This window comes from Chiloscyllium plagiosum, chromosome 13 (assembly GCF_004010195.1).
Source record: "Chiloscyllium plagiosum isolate BGI_BamShark_2017 chromosome 13, ASM401019v2, whole genome shotgun sequence".
In the NCBI taxonomy this organism is placed as follows: Eukaryota; Metazoa; Chordata; class Chondrichthyes; order Orectolobiformes; family Hemiscylliidae; genus Chiloscyllium; species Chiloscyllium plagiosum.
In genome coordinates, this window is record NC_057722.1 from 65,103,208 (window position 1) to 65,130,318 (window position 27,111).

General features: G+C 38.0%; 1 protein-coding gene across 1 annotated transcript in view; it reads left to right on the forward strand.

Annotated features, from left to right (window-relative positions):
• The window catches only part of LOC122556150 (ski-like protein), a 75,313-nt gene extending 52,157 nt beyond the window's left edge, over nucleotides 1-23,156 (forward strand). Inside the window, exons 4-7 of the mRNA XM_043702654.1 lie at nucleotides 5,218-5,459; nucleotides 11,868-12,130; nucleotides 15,172-15,399; nucleotides 17,178-23,156. Of these exons, the coding sequence (XP_043558589.1) occupies nucleotides 5,218-5,459; nucleotides 11,868-12,130; nucleotides 15,172-15,399; nucleotides 17,178-17,360 (916 nt within the window). The 3' untranslated portion in view covers nucleotides 17,361-23,156. The remainder of the gene's footprint in view (nucleotides 1-5,217; nucleotides 5,460-11,867; nucleotides 12,131-15,171; nucleotides 15,400-17,177) is intronic.
• The last annotated feature ends 3,955 nt before the right edge of the window (nucleotides 23,157-27,111 follow it).

Consider the following 27,111-nt stretch of genomic DNA (forward strand, 5'->3'; position numbering starts at 1 on the left):
CCCTGTCACCCTAAACCTATGCCCTCTAGTTCTGGACTGCCCCACTCCAGTGAAGAGACTATGTCTATTTTATCCTATCCATGCCCCTTGTGATTTTATAAACCTCTATAAGGTCACCCCTCAGCCTCCGACACTCCAGGGAAAACAGCACCAGTCTATTCAACCTCTCTCTGTAGCTCAAATTCTCCAATCCTGGCAACATCCTTGTAAATTTTTTCTGAACCCTTTCAAGTTTCACAACATCCTTCCGATAGGAAGGAGACCAGAATTGCACTCAATATTCCTAACCAATGTCCTGTACAGCTGCAGCATGTCCTCCCAACTCCTGTACTCAATACTCTGACCAATAAAAGAAAGCATACCAAACGCTGCCTTCACTATCCTATCTACCTGCGACTCTACTTTCAAGGAGCTATGAGCCTGCACCCCAAGGTCTCTTTGTTCAGCAATACTCCCTAGAACCTTATCGTGAAGTGTATAAGTCCTGCTAAGATTTTCTTTCCCAAACTGCAGTACCTCACATTTATCTAAATTAAATTCCATGTGCCACTTTTCAGCCAATCTGATCAAGATCCCGTTGTAATCTGAGGTAACCTTCTTCGCTGTCAATGACACCTCAAATTTTGGTGTCATCTGCAATCTTACTAACTATATCTCTTATGCTCACATCCAAATCTTTAATGTTAATGGCTAATGAACCAAAACCTGTAACCCATTCTAAAAGATGAAAGACTTAACAGCAATACCCCGAGGCTCCCAGCCTCATTCCTGATGAAGGGCTCCGGCCCGAAACATTGATTTTCCTGCTCCTCACATGGTGCCTGACCTGCTGTGCTTTTCCAGCAACACACACTCAACAGCAATCTAAGTTTGTTAAATATATCATTTTTACTTGCGGAACACTAATCTTTTGCTATAAATTCTGGGTCTTACGGTCCTGCTTCACAACCACCTGAAGGAGATGCAGCGCTCTGAAAGCCAGTACTTCCAAATAAAACTGTTGGACTATAACTTGGTGTTGTGTGATTTTTAACTTTGTCCACCCCAGTCCAGTACTGGCTCCTCCACATCATGTGGAATATTAGAAGCTGTATATAAATGAAGTTTAATTAAATAATGCCAGTCACTAGTAAGATTCCTGGTTCACTTTCATACCTTGGATGGAAATGCTGACTTTTTTTTTCTTGATGACAAGAATCTCATTATTCTGATCATTTCATATTTTCCCAATTGACTCACCATTGCTCATGTCATTCAGGGCTGGGAACTTCTGCCCATTACAGAGGAACCTCGATTATCCAAGTATCAATTATCCAAACTTGGGATTATCTGAAGAAGATCTCAAGGTCCTGATAGAAACATTACGTCAAAGAGGTGTTACCAACACTGATCGCATCATTTGTTTATAGTGATTAAAGGTGAATTTGGCTTACTGAAATGCTGCCAAGAACAGTCCTGGACATCTATGGGAACCCAGGCACCATCTCCAAATGACTGACCTCCCGCCACCCCCCTCTTTCCCCATAGTTGCCCCAGAGTTCTACACAGGGTGTACCTTAAGCCCCCTTCCCTAGATAATCTCCCCAACATTGTCCTGTACAGGGCAGAGTGGGAACTTGTCAAAAGGTTGTGTGCGTGCCATTTTGAGACTCATCCCCAAAGGCAGCAGTGTCTTGCTGTTTGTGTCATTTTCGGCTGCTGTCCCCATTTGGGGGCGGGGTGGGGAGGTTGAGGGCATGGTTGGGTGGGGTGGGGGTGTTGTGCTGTGTGCTGCTGCCTAGTCTCCTGAAGTGTGAACGGACATAGCAAGTGCTCACTCTCAGTCCCATTGAAGTGAAGCAGCAACGGGGAGAAACTTCAGCTATGCTGCAGATCCCTTGCACACAAGTGGGTGTCTGCTCAGAAACAAACCCTGAGACAGAAAGAGGGAGCATGATAGACAGAGTGAGGAAAAAGGCAACTTCAGAAAACTCCACGTCCCAGAGGAGAGGCATTGAATCAGTTATCCGAATAATCAGTTATCCAAATGAAATACTGCTCGTCCATCACGTTTGGATAATCGAGGTTCCTCTGTATAGAGTCGCACTGCACAGAAACCGACCCTTCAGTTGAGTTCATCCATGCCAACCAGCCATCCCAATCTGGCCTAGTCCCATTGGCCAGCATTTGGCCCATATCCTTCTAAACCCTTTGTATTCATATATCCATCCAGATGTCTTTTAAATGTTGTAATTGTACTTGCCTCCACCACTTCCTCTAGTTCCAGATGTGCGTCACCTGCGTGAAAAAGTTAATCTTGGGATATCTTTTAGTTTTTCGATGTTCTTTAGTTTTGGACTCCCTGACCATAGGAAGAAGTTCTTGCCTATTCATCTTATCCATGCCCCTCATGATTTTATAAACTTTTATATAGCCTCAGTCTCTAGTGCTCCATGAAAAAGAGAAAATCCCCAGCCTATTCAGCCTCTCCTTTTAGCCCAAACCCTCCAGTCCTGGCAACATTCTTGTAAATCATTTCTACACCCTCTCAATTTTAACAGCAGCCTTTCTATAGAAAGGCATTAATTCAATAAAAGTGAGATGCCAATGCAATGTGTGTAATTAATTTAGTATAGTTCTTGATCACAGCTGAATTTGCAGACCATTCCAACAGTACTAAGACAAAGGAGTACAAATGCAAACTAAATAAGATGGTACATATCCATACTGTAGCCCATAGTCAGACCAAAACCTTCAGCCAATAGTACAATTTGTGCTTCCTTGTTTCTGATTCAGTTTCCCCATATTTAGTGAATTTTCACTTTTATTTCCTCTTTTGTCACTTTCTCTCGTACTGAATCAGACTGTTTGCATTCTTAACATTCTGTTCAACCCTGAACTGAGCTTGAAATCCCTCCACTGTGTAGACTGCTTGCTTTCAACTCCAGAATTTAATTCCTCCTTGCTGGCTATTTAGCTCCTCTACTCCTGGAATATTTAGACATGCCTTGAGACTTGTCCATCTAAAGTCACCTCTAGACTTGTCCATCGCTTTCTCCTTACTGCTGCTTTATGATTCACCCACCATAAACTGTTGAAACTTCTTTTATTAATGTTCTGGCCCACATTGCTCTGTTCACTCATCATCCCATCCTGGCAGATCTACATAGTCTGAGGTAAAAACAATGACTGCAGATCTACATAGTCTGATGAGTCACAATGTAATGCATTCAAAGTCCTCTTCTCAACTTATAGACCCCATATTGTCATATCACTCCACTCTTACTTCCACAGTCTTTGTAGCCTTCTATTATCTCCTCAACTAGTTGATTCTTTGACCTTGACATCTCATGCATCCTGTCCTGTCCCCTCAAAGCAAGGATGTTTCAGTGGCAAAATCAAAAATTTTGGAACTGATTTTTTTTCTCTGCTGGTCCATCTTTTATCAACCTATGAAAACTCACTTCTTCACTAAAGCTTTCAGTTAAACTTCAGGTATATTATTCCTTCTGGCTTCTTTCTGAATATTTGTCCAAATAAACGTTTGAAGCTTCTGTAATAATAATATGTATATGAAAGTTTGATGCTAATCATATTTGGATTTAAAATTGCACATTCAGGGGCACAGATTTAAGGGTTTGGGCAGGAGGGTGAATTGAGGAAGGACTTTTCTATTCAGTGAGTTGTAATAACCTGGAATTTGCTGCTTACAAGGATGATAATAGCAGAGACAATTAATTATTTCAAAAGGAAATTAGGTTTGCACTTGAATGAAAATTAAATTTAATGAATCACATGGCTAGAGCTGGAAAATTGAACTGATTAGATTGCTTTACAGAGAACTGGCATAGACACAATGGGCTGAATGGCCTCTGACTCAGAATCAGAAATTGGACGTTTAGTATGTGATTGCAGGATACTGTAGTTGCATGCAAGTTTTGCAATCTTTTTGTGACACTTGATTCTAAGCCTGAAAGTCTAGGGTTTCTTCACCATTTGGAACCCAGTGCAATTAAACGGTGCTTTTCTAAATTAGGAAGAGTTTGTCTTTTGCGGAGCTCAACATTTTATCTTTATTCTTTCTTAAATTAATGTAATTGAGAAAATGTAACTAATGATTTTTAGTTCTATCTAAAGTGCATTGCTTTGTGGACAGCTGTCACCTACACTTGGGCACCACCTAGTGGCTATTAATTAAATGACATTAATGAAGAAGAATTATAGGGAAACCATTTAGAACCAGAAACGATCCAATTGTATTGGTAGCACTTATTTAAGAAAATATTAATTATTTCACTTTGCCTTGTTTTATATCTATTCAAATAGATGTTGGTTGAAGCAAGAGTCAAAAGTTATTGTTTTATATTAGATGTAATGGAGCTGGGAATTATTAAATTCTCAATCAATTTTAAATATAATGAAACGAACTGTTGCAATTTTAAGTTCTTTTGCACTGTTTGCACATTAATGATTTGAACCCAATTTCTATAAATGGACTCCTCCTCTGCTTTCCCAAAGAATATATGCCGATCTATGGATTTAACTTTATCTTAATTCCATTACAACTACTTAGACTTGTCTCATGTTGTCTCATTCAGATAGACACCAAACATTGCCCATAGGCTGCAGATTCAAATAAAATTGGGTAGAATTATAAATAATGTGGATAGCTTGCTGTTTGGGTGTGCAACTGGTGTGGCAGGTTGGACCTTTCCACCATTGTAAAAATGGTCTTGAGTTCCATTTGGGCATAACAGGCAGCTGAACTGCAATACCAGTTTTAAGCTTAAGCAGTTATTTGGAAGTTCACTTTAGTAGGTCAATTCAGTGCGACCGTATAGCACAGCTGGATTTTATAAAGGAGCCTGCAAGCTAATACCAGTTTTATCTGCTTAATTTCTTTGAAGAAAGAAAACAAATGAATTACAAAGACATTAACATACAAAATCAAATGCAATAACAGTTCATAGCTTTGGAATGTGACAAAGACTTAATTCATTGAAGTAGCTTCCCAGGGAATGGAAACAGCATTCTAACTTTAGCCATTGTTTGGAAGGACTAGTGCAACAACAGTAACAATTTGCGTTTAATGCAGGAAAATATCCCCACACATTATTAAAAAGCAAAATTTGGTATCCCTGTCAAGGCTATTAGGATACATGCACAGATTTCACAATATATGATACAAGTATGTATATAATTTATTTTTACTAAAAAGCTGTGTTTGAAATTCTGCAGCTGTCTTCTCTATATGTACGATAAGGTGATAGCTCCAAATGTCTCATTGGCTCCACCTTTACAACGATGTAGAGATGCTACTAAGTCAGTGAACAAGGATTCTGTGATGAGCGCACCAACAACCTTCGAAGAAGAGGCAAAACGTCAGAAGGATAATAAGAATAAGAAATTGATTTCTCGTTTTGCATCCTCTCCAGAAGAGGAAGTGAATAACATTCCGAGTGCAGATTCCTACAATCCATGTGAGTTCAGTATGATGATATTACATTATTTTCTGTAGACAGATCCATTTTCATATGGCTATTGAGTCTCAAATGGATCTTTTGTAACAACGGGACATAAACATGTGGTTGGATTATTTGATAATGTCTTAAAAAATAAAATTAATTTCAAGTGATTTTGAGCATTAAATACTTTGCATGTAAGCAAAACCTAGGGCGTGTGGAATTCGAAGTTGCCTTGTCATGAGTTGGAAATTCTTTGGCAAGGTGAAACCCAGTGATAAATTTTTTATTCTCAAGTTTCCAAGATATTAAAAGTGTGAAACCTAGAAATATGTCTGTGACTTCAGCTTGATGTTGTGCATATTAACTTGAATAAGATAATAGATAACTGCATATGCAAGTTTGAAGAGACAATGTTAATAGCATAAAAGTTCTTAAAGAAGAGAGTAAAGTCATAAAGTTATTGCAGAAAACTGTGGAAACTGGATTTCAACATAAGGAAACACCAAAATTGGAGGTGTAGTGGATAGCAAAGAAGATTATCTCAGAATACAGCGGGATCCTGATCAGATTGATCAATGTGCAGAGGAGGGCAGATGGAGTTTAATTTAGATAAATGTGAGGTGCAGCATTTTGGAAAGTCAAGTCAGGGCAGGACTCATACACTTAAGGAAATAAAATTTTGGTGTCCTTGCTACAGGAAGAATGTTGTGAAATCTGAAAGGGTTCAGAAAAGATTTACAAGGATGTTGTTAGGGTTGGAGGGTTTGAGCTATAGAAAGAGGCTGAATAGGCCGGGGCTGTTTTCCCTGGAGCATTGGAGGCTGAAGGATGACCTTTTAGAGGTTTATAAAATTATGAGGGGCATGGATTGGGTAAATAGCCAAGGTCTTTTCCCCAGGGTGGTTGAGTCCAAAACTAGAGTTCAAAAGTTTAGGGTGCAGGGGAAAAATTTAAAAGGGATCGGAGTAGCAACCTTTTTCATGCAGAGGGTGGTGTGTGTATGGAATGATCTGCCAGAGGAAGTGGTGGAGGCTGGTACAATTACAACATTTAAAAGACATCTGGGTGGGTATATGAATAGGGGTGGTTTGGAGCCATATCTGGTCAGCATGGCCGAGTTAGATCAAAGGGTCTGTTTCTGTGCTGTACATCTCTAACACTGTATAACTGTAAAAAAGACATAATTCAATCTGATCTTGGAAAGTCAAATCGGGTTAGATCTTACTTGAGAGGCTAGGCTTTTGTGGAGAAGCAAAGGATCTATAGTGTACATACACTTAAGTCACGAAAATTTGATACAGTTTGAAAGTAAATATAAGGTTAATGGGATGTCAACTTTAACTCGAAGTTTGGAAATCAAATGTGAAAACGTAACCCCAACTGTGGTACATATTAAATATTGGACTCTGAACCTTGGGGAACATGTTTTTTTAAATTCATGGGAGAAAGGCTGGCAAGGTCATATGGTGTAGCTGCACCCACAATGCTCTCAGACAGGGTGTTCCTAGATTTTGATTTAGTGGCAGTCTGGGACAGCAATATAATTCCAAGGCAGATGGTGTCCAACTGGGACAGGGACTTGAAGATCATGGTGTTCCCTCGCATCCGTTACCGTTGGCGATCACAGGAGAAGGTGCTGCCAAAGGAGTCTTGACAAGTTGTTGCAGTACACCTTATAAATTATGCAGCAGAGCATTATTTACTGCATTGGTTGTGTTGAAAGTGTTAGCTGAAGTGCTGATCAAGAGCTCTGCTTTATTCCAAATGATGTTGAGCTTCTTGAGTGTAATTGAAACTGATCACATACAGGCAAATGAAGAGTTTGCATCACATTCCTGACCTGTGCCCTGCAGATGGTGGAGGGACATTGTATTTCCAGAATATAACCTGCTGCTGTAGCATTAATCTTTTTTGAAAAATTCATTCATGGCATGTGGCTGTGGCTGGCTCGGCCTGTCTTTATTGTCCATCTTTAGTTCATAAGATATAGGATCAGAATTAGATCATTCAGCCCATCAGATCTGCTCTGCCATATGGCTGATATGCTCCTCACCCCTATTTTCCTGCCTTCTCTCCATATCCCTTCAACCTATTACAAATTAAAAATCAGTCTAACTCCTCCTTAAATTTACTCTCTGTCCCAGCATCCACCGCACTTTGGGGTAGTGAATTCCACAGATTTACAACCCTTTGGGAGAACTAGTTTCTCTGCAACTCTGTTTTAAATTTGCTACCCCTTTATCCTAAGACTATTACTACGACACTGGGTAAACTCTCCTAGTTAAGGTTTATCCCGTGCAGTAATCTGTGAAAACTCGATAGGCCAAGAAGTATTTAAAGTGAAAACTAACAAGTTTATTTCTTAAAGTATAACAGAGAATTATTTACTAACCACTATTTACATTTACTTCCTCTAACCTATATTTTACCTTCCAATCTATAATACCAGTCTGATAAAACTCCCAATTAAGATTTACAAAACAACATTTTTTATCTCCAAATCAGGCAGCTTTCATTTTTCTTTGAATTCCTGTCTTCTTTTCTTCTTCGGAGTCTGCTTCACAGGTTACTGATCGATTTAAGGTACCTTTTTAAGAGAACTATTCTCTGGGCAGTGTGCACATGTCATTGGCTTGGCAGTTCTCTTCTCAATTGTCCAATTTTCCACGGTCTTATACCCCCAAAGCATCAAATTGTCATTGGCTTTTAAGATTGTCAATATATTAAATTCAAACTGGAATGGAGTTTGTTTTTTTTAGGGGTATAATTTAAACTGATTGGCCTAATTCAAATCTGTTTTGACATTTCCAGGCAACCAGCTAATCGAGTTGTTCAACCAAATGTTACATTTTTTTTTTTCAGAACACTTGGTTCTGTTGGGTAGGTTTTGCTAGCTTTTAACTCTTTTTATAGGTACAGTACATCCACATCTTCATAACACAATGAACTCTTGTCCTTGAATGCCACACAAGAGGAAGCATCACTCCATGTCTATTTTATCCATACCTTTCATCATCTTGAATACCTCAATTTTATCTCCCCTTTTTCTTCTAAATTCCAAAGACTGTAGGCATAAACTGTTCAATCTCTCTTCATATGACAAGCCCCTTATCTCTGGGGTCAATGTAGTGAACCTCCTCTGAACTGCCTCCAATACCACTACATCTTTCCTCAAATAAGGGGACCAAACCTGTGTAGAATACTCCAGTTGTGGTCTCACCCATACCTTGTATAGTTTCAACAGTACTTCTTATCTTTATATTCTATTGCTTTAGCTACAAAAGCCAACATTTCATTTGCTTTCTTTATTGCTGGTTTTGTGTCCTTGAGAAGCTGCTACCTCGAACTGTTGCAGTCTGTCTGGTGTAGATTAGATTAGATTAGATTAGATTAGATTACTTAGTGTGTAAACAGGCCCTTCGGCCCAACAAGTCCACACCGCCCAAACCCACGCAGACAAGGGGAGAATGTGCAAACTCCACACAGTCAATCGCCTGAGGCGGGAATTGAACCCCGGTCTCTGGAGCTGTGAGGCAGCAGTGCTAACCACTGTGCCACCGTGCCGCCCAGAAGAGGTACACTCAATGCCACTTGACAGGGAATTCCAGGACTTTGACCCAGCAACCCCGAAGGAACAGTGATATGGCTTGGAGGGACCTTGCAGGTAGTGCTGTTCCCATACATCAGTTGCCCTTGTCCTTCTAGGTGGTAGTGGTTGTGGGTTTGGAAAATGCTTTCTGAGGATCTTTGGTGGAATTTCTGAAATGCACACTTCTGCTACTGAATATAGGTGGTGGGGGACTGAATTTTTGTGGATGTCGTGCCAATCAATTGGCCTGTTTTGTCCTGAATGATGTAAAGCTTCTTGAGTGTTGTTGGAGCTGCACTCATCCAGACAGGTGGGGAGTATTCCATCACACTCCTGACCTGTGCCTTAGAGATGTTGGGCAGGCTTTGGGGAGTCAAAAAGTGAGTTATTCACAATATTCCTGGTCTCTAACCTGATCCCATAGCCACAGTTCTTACATAACCATTCTGGTCAATATTTGTTTGATTATATGTTATGTTTCTGGTCAGTCGTAACCCCGAATGTTGATAGTTGGGATTCAACAAAATTGATACCCTTGAACATGAAGGTTGTAAGTTTTATTCTGTCTTGGAGATTTTCACCGGCTGCTATTTAAGTTGTAAATTATGTTTGCATCACATCAGCTCCAACCCAAAAGATGCCCCGTTATTTCTACATGCAGGCACAAACTGCTAGGTTTTATCTGAGTAGGTGCAAATTGGATTGCAAGACTGTCAGTGAATATTCTGAGTGTTGGTTATATGCTGGAGAGGTAATTGGTGAAGCAGCTGAAAATTGTTGGGCCTCAGAGCAACACTGTCCCGAAGAAATCCTGCAGCAAAATCCTTCGGCAGTTTTGACCCTGAAAAATCGCCAGAATGATGCTAAAGCTGAAAGATTCAAATTGAGCACAGGCTGCATGACCTTGATTTGTGTTCCCTTGACTTTATACGGTTGAGAAGTGATTGATGATTTAACTTGAGTGTTAGATTCAATAGGGTAGATCAAGTGGAAGTGTTGATTCTAGTAGTTGAATGGTCTTGAAGGAGATGCTATCTGAAAATTAGAGCTAATCCATTTAGGAGTGAAATCAGGAAATACTTATAGACAATAGACAATAGGTGCAGGAGTAGGCCATTCAGCCCTTCGAGCCTGCAACGCCATTCAATATGATCATGGCTGATCATTCCTAATCAGTATCCTCTTCCTGCCTTATCTCCATAACCCTTGATTCCACTATCTTTGAGAGCTCTATCCAACTCTTTCTTAAATGAATCCAGAGACTGGGCCTCCACTGCCCTCTGGGGCAGAGCATTCCACACAGCCACCACTCTCTGGGTGAAGAAGTTTCTCCTCATCTCTGTCCTAAATGGTCTACCCCATATTTTTAAGCTGTGTCCTCTGGTTTGGCACTCACCCATCAGCGGAAACATGTTTCCTGCCTCCAGAGTGTCCAATCCTTTCATAATCTTATATTTCACAACAAGTGACATAGAGGGTGTACTTTGAAACTTACTCCCCAGGTTAGATTAGGGATAGGATTAGACCGTGATCTAGTTGAATCATGGAATGGGGTGAAGAGGCTGAATGACCTATATAATCAGTTTTGATAGTGAAGCATGAATTATCATTTAGAGTCATAGAGTCAGCATGGAAACAGACCCTTTGGTTCAACTCATCCATGCTAGCCAAATATCCCAACACAATCTAGTCCCACCTGCCAACACCTGGCCCATATCCCTCCAAACCCTTCCTATTCATATACCCATCCAAATGTCTTTTAAATGTTGCAATTGTACCAGCCTCCACCACTTCCTCTATCTGCTCATTCCATACATGCACCAACCTCTGCATGAAAACGTTGCCCCATAGGTCCCTTTTATATCTTTCCCCTCTCACCCTAAACCTATGCCGTCTAGTTCTAGACTCCCCCACTACAGGAAAAAGACTTTGTCTATTTATCCTATCCATGCCCCTTGAGATTTTATAAATCTCTATAAGGTCACCCCTTCCCCTCCGATGCTCCAGGGAAAACAATTCCAGCCTGTTCAGCCTCTGCCGTAGCTCAAATCCTCCAACCCTGGCAACATCCTTGTAAATCTTTTTTGAACCCTTTCAAGTTTCACAACATCTTTCCGCTAGGAAGGAGACTAGAATTGCACGCAATATTCCAACAGTGGCCTAACCAATGTCCTGTACAGCCGCAACATGACTTCCCAACTCCTGTACTCAATACTCTGACCAATAAAGGAAAGCATACCAAACGCCACCTTCACTATCCTATCTACCTGCGACTCCACTTTCAAGGAGTTATGAACCTGCACTCCAAGGTCTCTTTTTTCAGCAACACTCTCTAGGACCTTACCATTAAGTGTATAAGTCCTGCTAAGATTTGCTTTCCCAAAATGCAGCACCTTGCATTTATTTGAATTAAACTCCGTCTGCCGCTTCTCAGCCCATTGGCCCATCTGATCAAGATCCTGTTGTAATCTGAGGTAACCATCTTCACTGTCCACTACACCTCCAATTTTGGTGTCATCTGCAAACTTACTAACTGTACCTCTTATGCTCACACCCAAATCGTTTATATAAATGACAAAATTTCATTTTTATTATTGGATTAGATCCTTACCTAACTTCCAGTTTATTTTAATGGTGACTTAATTTGTGATCCTTGAAAAGTATTTTCTTGAGATCTTGGTTATACAATTTGGAACTTTATTTTCTGTTTTAGTCTGTGTGGCAATAATGAGTTCACTGGTCCTGTTATATTGACCTTTAAATGTGCTGATTTATATGCGCTTTGGACCATCTAGGTGGTGTTTGAAATTTTGGTTTATTTATCTCATTCATAGGTTATCGAGCCTCAGAGCCCTCTACTGAACATGCAGAAGAATACATAAAATCTAAACATTCCAACCACAAAAATAAACACGGGATTGCTGTGGAACCGAATGAAAATACAAATGCTAACAGAGAGACTGGGAATTCACCTCAACGCATTGGAATGAATGTGGAAGAGGAGAATGAAAAAATAGTGGAACAAATTATGAAAACTTACTGTAAACAGCAAGAGAAGCTAAACACAACTATTCAACAGAAGAAACATTTACAAATGGTAAAGAGCAATACTGGCTATTATGACCAACTGGAAAAAATGCTGGAGATTAAAGTCAAGAGTGTGGTGCTGGGAAAGCACAGCAGGTCAGACAGCATCCGAGAAACAGGAGAATTGATGTTTCAGGCAAAAGCCTTTTATCAGGAATTCCTGATGTAGGGCTTTTGCCCAAAACATGGATTCTCCTGCTCCTCGGATGCTGGCTGACCTGCTTTGCTTTTCCAGCACCACACACTCAACTTATTACCAACTGGTTCAGGATCATTAACATTTCAAAAAGAAACCCAAATATCTTATTTTAACCAATAGAACTACAGCACGAGATTTAATATTTTTTTTCAAAAAACAAACAAAAGGTAATGTGTACAAAAAATTAAACAAAAGCAGTATTGATAAGGTTTATAAATATGTAAGTCATAGGTTTATTTAGTTTTGCTTCCAATAATTCTCCTTTTATCAGACCCATGAATCTTAATTTTATTTACTTTTGTAGGGAACACTAATAGATATACTGACAATCGGCTGAAGAATTTTCCTCCGCTTCATCTGTTCTCAGACGTTAAACTTTCATTTGCCTTGTCTTGACGGCACCTTACTTCAAAATGTCCAAGCTAAACTGCTGATTCCTTTTCTGATAAAACACTATGAAGACTATTGTATATTCTCCTACTAGCTTCAAATTAGGTAATTTTCCAGCTTGTGTTATTCGCAAAATTCAAAGAATAAGTCTCACTTTCCTTTTACACAGTTGATAATGAATTTGGGTCTTTCTCGGCTTACGGCGCAGGTCTGTCTAGCTGTCACTTATTGTGGCTAACTTTTGTCATTGAGCTGAAAACTGCACCAGGTCAACAATGTAACTAACATTTGGCAGCCACTGATAAATTCAGATAAATTGAAACCAGAGAGACTTCCTAAGTTCTACCTTTCTTCATGACAATGTACCTGCTTTAGACTATCTTAAACTAACTTCTAAAATAATTATCCCACATTTATGATTTTTAAAAATCTGATGAAGTTAAAGGGTTTTGCAGCCTTTCAAGGCTTTCTGAAGGCTCTTAAATTAGATCTAATTCCCAAAACAAAAACTTCTTTAGGAACTTACTTTATTTGCAAGCATTATAGACATCATGTCTTCAACTGAGTACTCCATCAGCTGTTTTATAACTCTTAAGTAGAGCCAGGATGGAGACAAAAATGCATATCCCACAGAATGCCATGTTTTGTTTCTGGCTAAAACTAGATTCTACATGTTAATTACCTTATCTTTACAACAATAATCTTGCTAGAACTAAGCATTACGTCAAAAATGTTAATATGAACCATAAACTAGATATTAACAACAGTTTACTTAAAAATGTTTTGTACATGAGGAAGCATGTATACTAGCTTTCATAAGCAATATATTTTTTTAAAAATGAATTTTGAGTTGTAATGGAATTGACCTAAAATCTGCATCTGCCATAGGGCTGTATGGTGTTCTTTTGCCAATAGAAAGAAAGGAATGCATTTATGTAGCACATTTCATAATATGGCTCATTCCAAAGTCATTTCCATTCAACAAAGTGCCTTAGAGGTATAGTTACTGTTGTACGAAATGCAGCAAAATGCTCAGAGCGACCACAATTTTATTAAGAAATACAACCCAGCAGTTTAATAACATCCAAACGCTTTTTTTAAAGAAGTGATATTAATTGAAGAGTAAGTATTGGAATTTTGCTGTTGGGCTTTTTAATACCTCCTGGATGCCTAGTTTCAGTTAGAAGTTTATCCCATTCAAAATGTTGGTAGCACCACAGACGATGGATAGTATCCTCAATGTCCTTTCTCTCCACAAGGACCATGTGGTTGTCCCTCCTTCCAATACTGACCTGGGTAACTGCATCTGTGACACATATATTTGGGTGTATGAGGTCAAATACATGATGGCTTCTTGTTGGATTCCTCACCACTGACTGCTGGGCCAGATTAGTGGCCTTAAATTTTAGGGTGTAACTAGCGCAGTCCGTTATGTTGCTATCAAGCCATTCTGAGTGATGGATATCAAAGTCCTCCATTCAGAGTACATGCTGTGCCCTTTTCTCCCTCAGTGCTTCCTCCAAATAGTGTTCAACATGGAGAAGAACTGACTGAACAGCTGAAGAAGTGTAATCAGTAGGAGGTTTCCTAATGCTGTCCTCCTTAATGAAACAACAGAAATCAAACTTGAAGCTACACACTGTTCTGTCCAGTTTTGAAGTCGAAATTCCAAACAAAACTAGTATGTCACGAACCTTCTTTACACTGTCATTACTTGCTAGCCTTTTCTATTTTAAACAGGTTGGCATAGATTTGTCATAAAATATTACATTGGTTAGACAGCACAATTTTGCAGAGTAAAAACTAACCACCAAGTTTAATAAAAACAGAAATTGCTGGAAAATCTCAGCAAGTCTGGCAGCGTCTGTGGAGTCAGATCAGAGTGTTTCTTGGTTGAGTGACCTTTCAGAACTGAACTACATGTTGAACCAGAAGTAGAAGTTGAACTGGAAGTCTTGTTATTTTGAATCATGACTACTTGTATCACAATGGAAGATGATCATAAATAGCGTAAAATTTCAGTGTGTTAATTTATAATAAGCATTTGCTTATTAAGATGACCATGCATATGAGCATATTTGCTCTCGTGTATTAAAACTAATGTTTTAAGATTGATTCCAAGATCTATGCTTGTTACTGAGTATTTGAATATTGATAATTTCACATTTGTTGTGACATTGACCTGCATAAATGAATGAGAACTACTGAAGAATCTAAAGCTGCTTTTCTAACATAACAAATACCATTTTCTTATAAGTAACAAAAGTAACTTTTAACCTACTTTATAAAATTTATGTATTTAATCACAGGTGCAATAATATTTTTGGATTTACTGGCTAGAATTTGTGGTCAGGATTATCTATTGCTTTGCACAGTTACAAAGAGTGGGAGTGTAGAAAACCTGGATCAAGTGACCAATCTATTAGACATATAATTTAAATCTCTGCTTATTTTCTGTTCAGGAAGTGGAATTATTGCAAGTTACAAAGCGAATGAAACTCAAAGAATTGACTGAAGAGAAGCTTGGGCTGCAGCAAGAGCTGGATTCTCTGCAGTCTGAGCATGCTCAGAGAATGAATGCAGTCTGCGATGAACAGGCAGAGTTGGAGTGGCGACTGGATCAGCTGAAGCAGGGTTGTTTGTGTGACCATACAACAGAAAGGAGCCAAGAGGCTGAGTACACAGCACAGGTATAGGCTTACTGAAAGTGTTATTTACAATAGAAATAAAAAGAAAACAAGACTTATAAATTCATGGCTAAGCTTAAAAGAAATGAAAAATAAAATGCTATATTTGCAACACATATCTTTATAGAGAACATTTCTAAGTTTGAATCAGTAATGCAGACTCAACTATATTTGGAAGATACCCGTGAATTTTTTGATTGAGATCTATTTTGGATCTGCATGACATTGTGTGTTAGAATAATGCTTCGCATTGCAAAATAGTAATTTGTCAAGTAGAGATTTGATTTATAACCACTCTTTTTAATGGATGGAAATCATGACTGGTGTGTATCTGAATTTCTATTTAAAGCAAAACAGTAGCGGCAGATGGTGGAATTTGAATTAAATAAAAACAGCATGGAATTAAGAATCTAATTATGACCATGAATCTATTGTTGTTTGTCAGAAAAACTCATTTGATTCACAAATGTCCTTCAGGGCAAGAAATTGCCATCCTTACGTGGTCTGGTCTACTTGTGACTTTAGATCCAGAGTGACAAGGTAGACTCTTCACTGCCCTCTGGGCCTCTATGAATAGGCAATAAATGCTGGCCTAGCCAGCGAAGTCATTATCTCATTAATGAAGGGCTTTTTGAACAATATTTTGAGGATTGAATGTTTGTGAATAAACGATGAGACAACCTGTGTTTGATAAACAGGTGAACACGCCCAAGATTTCCACTTTTAAAGATAAAATGCATGTTTATTTAAAGGGATTAGAATTAGAGGTGTAAAAACCTTCAACAGCAGGTGGTCCTCTCTTAGTTTATAAGGGTATGAGTGAACCTGGTGAGATTGCAGTTACTCCCGTTAAAGTTACAAATTGGGTCCCAGAATTGAAGGGATGATTTGAAGGCTAAGTTACTTTTGTCACATCTCTGTATCGGACATCCCAGATATGCCAAGTTGCCATGAGAGATAGACTGGAAGCAGTTTTCTTGTTTTGGGTTTATTAGTGAGATTTTGGGCAGAAGCTGGTAGTCAGCTTAGGAGCAGCTTGAGATAAGAGTTAGTGTGTCAGGAGCTGTTTGTTAAAGCAAAAGCTGTAGACCCATAACAGAAGGTTATCAGAAAGCAAAGGTATTATCAGATTTGGAATCACTAAGCAAAAAGGACGTGAAGCATATGCTTGAACCGTGGAATACATAGTTAAGTGTTTGGGTTTGTCTAGTCAGATCTTAATGTAAAGGCCCCAGGAAATCTCATATCCCAGCTGCGGGAGTATTGAGGAGAATCAGAATGAATCCTTCAGAAATGTGGCACATTTGGATATCATCCCAGGAGTTGTATAGAGTGGTTTAGTTGTTCAGAAGATCTTTTGAAGTAGAGTGGCAGTGTCTGTTGATTTTTTTTGACATAAATAAGCATTTATGAAATAACATTGTTAGTAATACTTGCCTTGTTTCAAACCTGTACAGTAATTATTTTTCTTTAAGATGTGAAATCTTGAGTAGCAATTCTGTTAATGAGTGATAGTTTGAATTTATTATTAAAAGTTATTGGCCTCCAATGGGATAGTAGCAATGGCAGAAAATTACAGTTTTTGGTAGGGTTGCCCATTCCGAACTGTGCATGTTCCAGACATGATGTTCACGCAGTCTGACAGAAGTTTCTGTTTTCTTTTTCTAAGTTACTGAAATATTATTTAAATATTAGTCAAATAAACTTGCTGCTGAAGTAGCTCTGAGTCCAGCTTTAACTTCGGTCTGTTCTTATCCCCTCGTTTCCACTATATTGTACAGTTATCAGAGTTGAGGCAGAGACTGGACCGAGCAGAAGCAGATCGCCGAGAACTTCAAGAAGAACTGAGATGTGAGCGTGAAGCTCGAGAAAAACTGGAAGCCATGGTTAAAGAACTGAAGCTTCAGATCTTAGAAAGCTCTGGAAATAAAGCTGGCACTGAGGTGAACTCTGTGGCAGATTGATAATAAAAGCTTGACTGATGACCAGCTACATGAAGTGAGCAATTGCTCAAAAAAAGGAAAGACTGTTAAGTTCAGTCCTTGAACCTACAGCTGCAAGAAATCTTTTCAACTGAGTAGCAGCTGCATTGGGATACTGGAGTTTATTTTAACTGATTCAGTTTAGAGCAAAAAGTAGAAACCTTGGTTGAAACTCATTCAGTTTTGTGTATATAATGCGTGCACACACTCAATACAAAGTGAAATGCCATAGCATGGGAAAAATGTTGTTTTGTTAACTTCGAAAAATTTATATGCATGGAGAGCCAGTCAAACGTCATAATAGTCCTCTTTCTCAATGCCTTTGTAAATGGCTTTTGTTAAAAGCATCAGCAGCATCAGTACCAGTCCTTTTGTTTATTGCAGAATCCTGTTTACTTTATAAATTGCATAGATATGCTGGCAGCTTGTTTTGTAATTTGTTACTATTTGAAGATTCAAAAAAACACCTCAAATGTATGGTCTGGATTTGCATGTGTTCTTATTGGTGCTCGTACTCCTTATCTCCTCTGAGCTACTTGTCCTAATATGTAGGATAAACCATAGCTTGGGATTTTGAAAAATCCAGAAGGGTGTGATTTATTAATGTCACAGCTCAAAAAGACCTCGGTAGATATTTTTCACTTTTTTTGTTTCAAAGAACGAACTAGGTGGTAACTAAATTGCCACCTCATATCAAGTCCTGTAAACATGCAGTTTTAACAGGGCACGGTCACAGTTTCATGTAATTTTCTCAAAGTGTTGACTAAGTGTATAATAGCTTTTACTAAACTGTCCAAATTTATTTTTTTGCTACTTCCCTATCTTTAAGACACTCACTCTGCTGATATGACTCCTTTTGGGATTTTGCCTGCTGAAAGTTGTGACCATTGTTAATGAGTTGCAGCCAGGCTTCTATAACCTGATTTGTACCATCACATAATGTTCACACACCTGCTTGTCCAATTGGAGCCACTTGGCAGTAATCATGGAATTAGGAATGGCTTCCAGTTTGTTTCCCTCCAAATTTTGGGAAGCTAGAGCTATTTTTTAGAACCCACTGTTGCCATCTCAGTTAAGATTAACCAATGCAAAATTGACTTGGCATTGAATCTGGGACATCCCTGGTCTGTGCATGGGAATGTGTTGTCTGTTAAAAACCATTTTAATTGGTTTTATATAGTTCTATGACAAAATGTAAGATGGTTCTGAAGCAAACATGCAGAATAAATGAGAACGATGTATATTAATGGGAACTAAAATACTCAACTATATGGTTTTAAATATGGATGGAGAATCTAAGAGCTCACTGGCTTTTCATTGCAGATGCAACTTGCATTCTTGTATATATTTAACACTCATAGAAAAAAAAGAGTATTTTATTCTGAACTTATGTAAGGAGACCTTTTAGTTTCCATGTGTGAGGTTACACATCTACCTCTTTTACTGACCTTTTAGCTGCTATGGTAACATAAATATGGCACTATTCAGGTCCAGTGACATTGCAATAGGTGTATTGCATCATGCAATACCAATCCTATTGGCAAGATAAGAAACTAGATTATTATTTCAGTTTCTGTTCGGAATTTATAATTTTGTTAAAGTTTTACGTTGACAATTTAATCAACAACATCTATCTGGTCTTCCACACCAAATAGGATGTCCACCAGTTTGGTAGTTAACTTTCACACTGGTCTGCCAAAGGGCTGGTATTTGTACCAGTTGATCTGATTCTTTGTTTCAGTGTTTCATATTTTGTTTATTCCAAGTTTTTCTACTTAATTTTGTTGTGCAGAAATATATGATGCAAAACTTAAAATGCATATTTCCTCCCAGATGTTTACATAACTGTACCTCACCATTGCAAACCTGGCCTTTTATGTATTGAGATCCCTTTTTGCACAAGTTGACCTAACAGTGGCATTTAAAGTTAACATTATTAGTAAAGGTACTAGTAGCTATTGAATTTGCAATTATAGTTTTTTTAATAAATTACTTATGGATTAAAGACATAGTCAAATCTGGAAAGTGATCTGGACTTTGAAAACAGATGAAGATGGTGAGATTAATAAAATAGTACAATAAGTGTCAAATGTTAGACTTGAGCAAATTTGATTGAATTTATAAATCAACTTAGCTAGTAGTCTTAAAGAATAATCTTGAAGTTAAATTGCATGCCACAACTTCAAGATTCTCTGTTATGCAGTTACATAGACAAAAAGTTGATGGGGCTATAATTTTGCCCATTCTAATTACCAAAAGAGGTCCACTTTACATGATTTATGTCAGGGAAGTGTTCAAAAAGAATCATATCTATTGAATGATGGATGATGTGAATTTTGATTTATGTAATCTAATTTCATTGGCTTGGTGAAACAATGACTTATGTTACAGTGCAAGTTGACAGCATTTGAAATTTTTAAAAAAGGGAGTAACTGTAGACCATGCATGTATAATTTGTTTTTTGGGCTCTACTGGATGAAGAAATGCAACTTGCACAATGCAGGAGTGCTATAATTGGCCATTTTGGCACAATGTAGGGGTGTTATAATTGGCATTAGTCCATTTTGGGTTAGGGTCAGATTAAAGCAGTCATGATTCTGACTCCTAATTGCTGTGAATTGGAAAGTTGGGTCATGCTGAGTGAAAAAGGACAGGATTAAACTTTAATATCTTCATGATTGAATAACATACTGAGATTAATTACACAAGAGTCAGGAGTTCAGTAGAGTATTGATAGTCTGTAGAACAGTCAATAAGTTCATGAAACCCGAGAAATTGAACTTGCCTAGAAGTACAATTTTCTACCTCTATAGTGTTTTCTTATATAAACAGTTTTAGTTTCAGCCATTTGTCATTGTTAAGTCAATTCACTGCAAACTCAGAAAGCTGGGCCATTTGTGGAACCTCCTGCATCTTGAGCTAGATCAAGAACAGCTTTCCTTTTGGGAAGTTGGGAATCTCCATGGAATTTAAACTTTCTCCATAAATAATAAGGTTTTGCGTCAACAGGTTTTTAGTTAGTGTGGTATAATAATTTCCTCTCAATCATTTCTGGATTCCTGTTTCAAAATAATCACACTAGAAAAGTTCTGTTCTTGATATGAATGTATGTAGTAATTGAACACTAATTGGCTACTCAGTAACTCAGTTTTATCATTTGCTAGCAGATTGATAGGAGACTCATGTCAGATGTAATAAAATTGTAAACATATTTATAAAGAATGAATTTAATACTTGGCTGTACATAAAATACAGTGAAAATGTGGTCCATTAGAAAATTAGTTCTGCTGAAAATTGCTTGCCTGTACATAACTAAATTTCAGGTAAATGGACTTGTTTAAAGAAAAATTAAGTTTTCCTATCCATTTAGTTTGCAAATGTAGAGCTTGATATTTGGTTAAGCACACCCTAAATATGTATATTTTTACTTTTGGTGTGGAAAAATATTTTCACTGTTCCTCAAATCCAGGACAAATCAAACCATTTGATAAGACAGGAAAGACATACTACTATCATTCCTTCCTATTATTTAACTTTCCCCTCAATGCAAGAGGGAATAAATCTTCTCAAAATAATTTAAGGGAATATATCATAAAAGTTACTGCTGACAGGTTAATGCAAAGTGAATTATTTCTCCTTTCAGCTTGCATTCTCACAAAGGTTCTGACTGGTTTTAATTTTTAATGACCTATAGGTGGCCTATAATTTCAGAAGTACTATGAAAAGATACACTTGTGACCAAGCATTAAATTAGATGTAGGACGTTGAAATTAGGAAATAATTTCTTTGCTTATTTTCAGGTCTCGATGTTGGAGGAATCACATTGATTATTCCATTATATTTTTCTCTCCAGCTGTGATTAAAATTCTTCAGAAATATATATTTGAGGATTGTTGGCATTTTGTGGTAGTTGCCCTCTTTTTGTATTGAATTTGGCTCTGCTTTGTTCTGTCAATGTTATCTAATGGAAAGACAAACCTTCATTGGGCTTTTGAATTTAGTCTGAACTTCAATGTTGCTAGGTGACGAAAAATATTATAGCATGCATAGGTAGGCAGGCCTATGTCATATCAAAATATTTTTGATGACAGCTTTGGAAAAAAAGTCTTAATTTGAATCCGTATATGCTTAGTAGATTTTCCAGTAAATGTAAAGCAGAATTGACATTAGCAGGTAGTGGTAATGGAAAGCTTTCCATGTTACAGAAGCTGTGAATTTTACAGCAAAAAGAAAAGATATATTGCAAAAAAAGGAATGTAACGCAGAGTGCATTACTCAATACAGCATCACCCAAGGCACTCTTGAGTTTTCTCTTGCACATAGGAGAGATAGGAGAATGATAATGCGTGAAAATGAATGTTATTTTTGTCAATAACATTAGTGTGTAATTTGAATGCAATTTTAAATTATTTTATATTTGCTTTTAAATGGTTAGAGTAAATGTGGTGTCTGGATTTATCTGAACCCTGACTGATGACACAATCCCAGTAACTATCTGGCTGTAGCTCCACTTTGAAGTACAAAGGATAGTGCTGTATGAAATCTAGTAACGAGTGAGCTTTCATTGAAGATTTTTGTTTGCTTCTTGCCTTGAAGCATTTTAATTTTAGGGGAATAGTAGGGGAGGGATGTGGGGTGGGACCTGTTTATATCAGAGATGTCTGGGGTCAGGTAGGGCATCTGCAGTGTTTGGCCAGTGATATCCCAGCCATTGTGTACATCACCAAGGACTTTTGGATTTAACCCACACAGCTAGGAACAGTTGACTCACACGTTGTGAGCAAAGATGAGTCCACACATCATACAGTATTAATACAATGTGATAATGCTTCCATTTACACATTTCAGAACTGACAGAGGTCTCTCCACTCACCAGTTAAACCTTTTGAAGACTTAATGACGTTCCTGCAACAAAAGAAGTCAACAGTTTTGAAAAAAATACAGTACTGTGACATAAAAAGCAATTCTATGTTTAGATTCCAGTGATTGTATTTTATAATCCACTTTTGAAATTTACACAATTTCTACAAATACTATAACAGATGATGTGTACAGTATAATTGTTAAATGCAATATGTCACAATGTTGCATATATCTAAACTTGTATATAATGGGAATGCTTATATCAATTCAGGCAAAGTCAGGAACATATATGAACTGGGTAAATCCTTGCTTTTATCAGGTACTTCCTTATATCAGATTGTACAGAAGTAGATTTTAATTATATGTACCTGGGAAGCAGAGAAAAAGGTATTGGTACTCAAAGGTTGAGATAAACTAACAAACTTAGTTAATTCATGTTTGATCGTTCTTTGCTATTACCAAGTAGTGATGAAAAGTGTTACCAACACCTTAACCCAAAGAGACTTCCTGTCAAAGAAGTAATCTTGTGATTGCCTGCAACGCATTATTACATGGACATTTTTCCAGTATTTACCTCATATGAAAGCAATGCAGATTTTCTATTGTCTTGCCAACATAATTACAAGGTGGTAAACATAAAATATTTACAGATGTACAGTACCTGGTTATTGTAATGTAAAATGTCTGTTGTATTTATTTTCCAGAATCTTGTATAAGCAGCACACTGAACCAAAATGGTGATGATTGAGGCTGTGCATGTAACCAATAGTTTACATTTTTTGTACATTGTTCACCTTTGTAAGAGTCCATATTTAAACCATGATTAAAAAAAAAAAATCTGAAACCAAAACAATTTCAGACGAAACTGCATGAACAGTCGGTCTGGAGCACAATGATTAAAAGTTTCTGAATTACTATAGTAGTTAATTTCTGTGTCTGTACTAAAGCTCATGGAATTTGGGAAGACTATTCATGACATTTTATTTAAAGATGAACTCAGCGTAGAGTAGTGGGGTTTCAGCCACATTTTTTAAAGCAGAAATGTACAATAGAAGCGAGTTTATATCTTGGCTTTCAAATTATTTATTCAGTTTGTTTTCTATTTAGATTATTTCGAGTTCTGCATATCTCAACTACTTATAGTTACCAGCAGGATATTACAATTTATTTTTAACAAAAGTAATTTAGTGTTAACTCTCAAAATGAGTATTGCAGTTAACACGTTCGGTACATCCTTCAGCTCAGTGTTGGGATAGCGTTATTGGGCAATTGAATCTTTAGTTTTTTTCCTAGTGAGTCGGAAGGGGTAGCACTTTTGGATCAATGTTATTGTAAATCTTGCTGCAGATAACTCAAGAGGCCAAGTTCTATACATTGGTGTGAATAACCCTTCTGCTTTCTAAACAGCAAAGGCATTTGAGTAAGTGTTACAGTTTATGATACTTTTGCTATTATTGACTAAACTTAGGTTTATGTAGCAGCTTGAATGTAATATGTCCCAAGATATTCTAGGAGATTCTTGTTAAAGCTTGACACCAAGTCATCAATGCATGAGAATCGACGTTTTGGCGAATGAGCCCTTCCATTCCTGAAGAAGGGCTCATGCCCGAAATGTCAATTCTCCTGTTCCTTGGATGTTGCCTGACCTGTTGCGCTTTTCCAGCAACACATTTTCAGCTCTGATCTCCAGCATCTGCAGTCCTCACTTTCTCCACCAAGTCATCAATGTTTTCCTTTGTCTTGTTCAGAGATGTTATTGGAGCTGGTGGGAGTTGGAGCAGGGCCTCTTGGCCAGGGGTGGGGATACGACCGCTGCTCCAACGATACCAAGTTATATATGAAAATATTAGGATAGATTGCCAAAAGCTTGGGCAAGGAGGAAGGTTTTAAGAAATTTCTTAAAGGAGTATAGGCACATACAGTTAGAGATGGAATCCAGATACTTGGATTAAGACAGTTGATAGCATATCTATTAAGCGGAGAGTGTTGAAAATTAGGGATAAATACAAAGCTATACTTAAAGGTGAATAGAAATTTTGGTTCTCAAGCTGGTGGAAGAAAAGGCTAAAATTCCATCTCAACTTCACTTATCCACTTTATATCTATAATCCCTTAATCTCTTTGGTGTGATGTTTTGAACATATCCATTGTCTAGGCATCTACAGACCTCTAGAGTGGATAATTTCAAAGATTCTCAACCCTGTGGTTGAAGAAATTTCTCATTTAAATGGTCATTTCTGACAATGAGTGGATTTCTGAGTCTGAACAGTCAGTTTAAGGGCCTTCTTGCACTGGAAAGTACCACACCCTTGAGATGGAGATGCCTTTTGGGAATTTTGAATGTGTGGAAATAATTTGGTCATTCCTGTCGGTTTATAAGAAAAATGTTTTTTAGCTGTAGCCATGATCCTTGAAAAATGGCACTAAGGTATGGAGTTGGAAGGTACAAGACCGGAAGACACGAGAGAGGAAAATGACAAAGACAAATAAGAGATAATTTACAATTTAGCTGTGCGATCCCCTTGGGGAAGATTGACCATAAAAGGAAACTATAATGGTATGAGGCTCAAGCTGTCTGTGATAAATTGAGGAACATTGTCATTACTTAAAGTGATGATAGTGAATGAGCAATGAATTGCAACAATTATTCATTCCTCTCTGGCATAAAATGAAAAAGATGACCTGACCATGCTTAATAAGGAAATTTAAATCCAAGAAAGGGACATATTTAAAAAGGAAACAGCTGATCAGAGAATCAGCTGAAGGGATCCAAGGGGTTATTTAAGAGGGAGGAAATAAAGTATGAGAGCAAGCTTACAGAGACCACAACTAAAGGTTTCTATAGGCACATGAAGAGGAACAGATTAACGAAGGCAAATATTATTTCTGGCAAATGTCAGAAAGAGGGGAAGTTATATTTTATTAACCAATACAAATTACAAACAAACTGTTAATGTTAACAGCTATATACAAGAACCAGCTGTTTACAGGGGAAAGGTGCAGCAAAGCCAAAACCCATCATACAATCAGTTCACAGGAAAATGAGGACGAACCTCGAATCCCACCTTATGTCGATCGAGGAAACAGTAAATGCAATCTCACACAGACAGTCTGATAAACCAAATAATAAAACAGTGCAAATATATCATGGGCACTCCTTGGCAACCTAGCAAAACACCTGTCCCTCCCAACTTCCGTCTACTCAAAGTACCCACCTTTTCTGGCTCACGGTCCTTCCCATGTCCATTCCTGCTCTTGGTGAGAGGGGAAGTTATAATGGGGAGCAAAGAGATGGCAGACTAATTAAATACATACTTTCTGGTTCAACCTTCACAAAGGAGGACACAACATCCCAAAAACATTGGGAAACATCGGGTCCAAGGAAAGTGAGAAAGTGAACGAAATCTGTATGAGTAAGGAAATGCTTTTGGGCTAATTGATGAGATTAAAGGCTGCTACAATCCCCAGAGCTCATAATATGCATCCTAGAGTATATAAGGAAGTGGCCATAGACATGGAAGATGCTTTGGCAATCTTCTTTCAATAGACTCTGGCACAAGTCCTATGGATTAAAAGGTAACTACTGTAACTACACCATATTGGAAAAAAGACAGTAGTAAGAAGATGGAATTATAGACCAGTGCTTCTGATGTTGGTAGTAGGGAAGATGCTCATTATCAAGGATTTAATAGCAGAATGCTTGGAAATGAATAATAGGATCAGGCAGTCAGCTTGTAGTTACAAAAGAGAAATCATATTTGGCAGATCTGGAACTTTTCAAGAATGCAACTGGTAGAGTTGATGGGTGTGGGCCAGTGAATGTGGTTTGCTTGGATTTTCAGAAGCTTTTGGTAAGATCCAACATAAGACATTCACATGTAAACAAAGTGCATGGGATTTATGGTGTACTGATATGGATAGAGAACTGTTTGGCAGATAGGAAACAAAGAGTAGGAATAAACGCATTTTTCTAAGTGACAAGCTATGGGACAGATTTTGAACAGATTTAGCAACTCAAGACTGGGCATTAATGAGGCACTGTGAACCATCAACAGCAGCAGAATTGTACTCCAGTACAATCTGTAGCATCATAGCCTGGCATATCCCCCACTCAACCATTATGATCAAGCAGGGATTAACCATCATTCAATGGAGAGTGCTGTAGGGCAGGCCAGGAGCAGCATCAGGCATACATGAAGATGAGGTGTCAACCTTGTGACACCACCAAAAAAGACTACTTGCACACCAAACAGCATAAGTAGTAAGTGATAGACAAAGCTAAGCATTCCCACAACCAATGGATCAGACCTAAGCTCTGCAGTTCTACCACATCCAGTCTTGAGTGGTGGTGGACGATAAAACAACTTACTGGAGGAGGATCCACCACAAATATCCAAATCCTCAATGATGGAAGAGCCCAGCACAAAAGATAAGGCTGAAGCTTTTGTATCAGTCTTCAGCCAGAAGTGCCATGTGGATGATCCAAATTGGTATCCTCCAGTGGCCACCAGTATTACAGTTACCAGTCTTCAGCCAATTCGATTCATTCCATATGATATTAAGGAAGAGTTGGAGACACTGGATACTGCAAAGGTTATGGGCCCTAACAACATTCTGGCAATAGCACTGAAGATGTCCTCTAGAAGATGCTGGTCCCCTAGGCGAGCTGTTCTAGTACAATACTGGTTTCTACTTGACCATATGGAAAATTGCCCAAGTATGTCCTGTACATAAAAAAGACACATCCAACCTAACCAATTACAACTCCATCAATCTACTCTCAATCTCAGGAAAGTGATGTAAGGTATCATCAACAATGCTATCAAGCAGCACCTGCTCAGCAATAACATACTGATGCCCAGTTCGGATT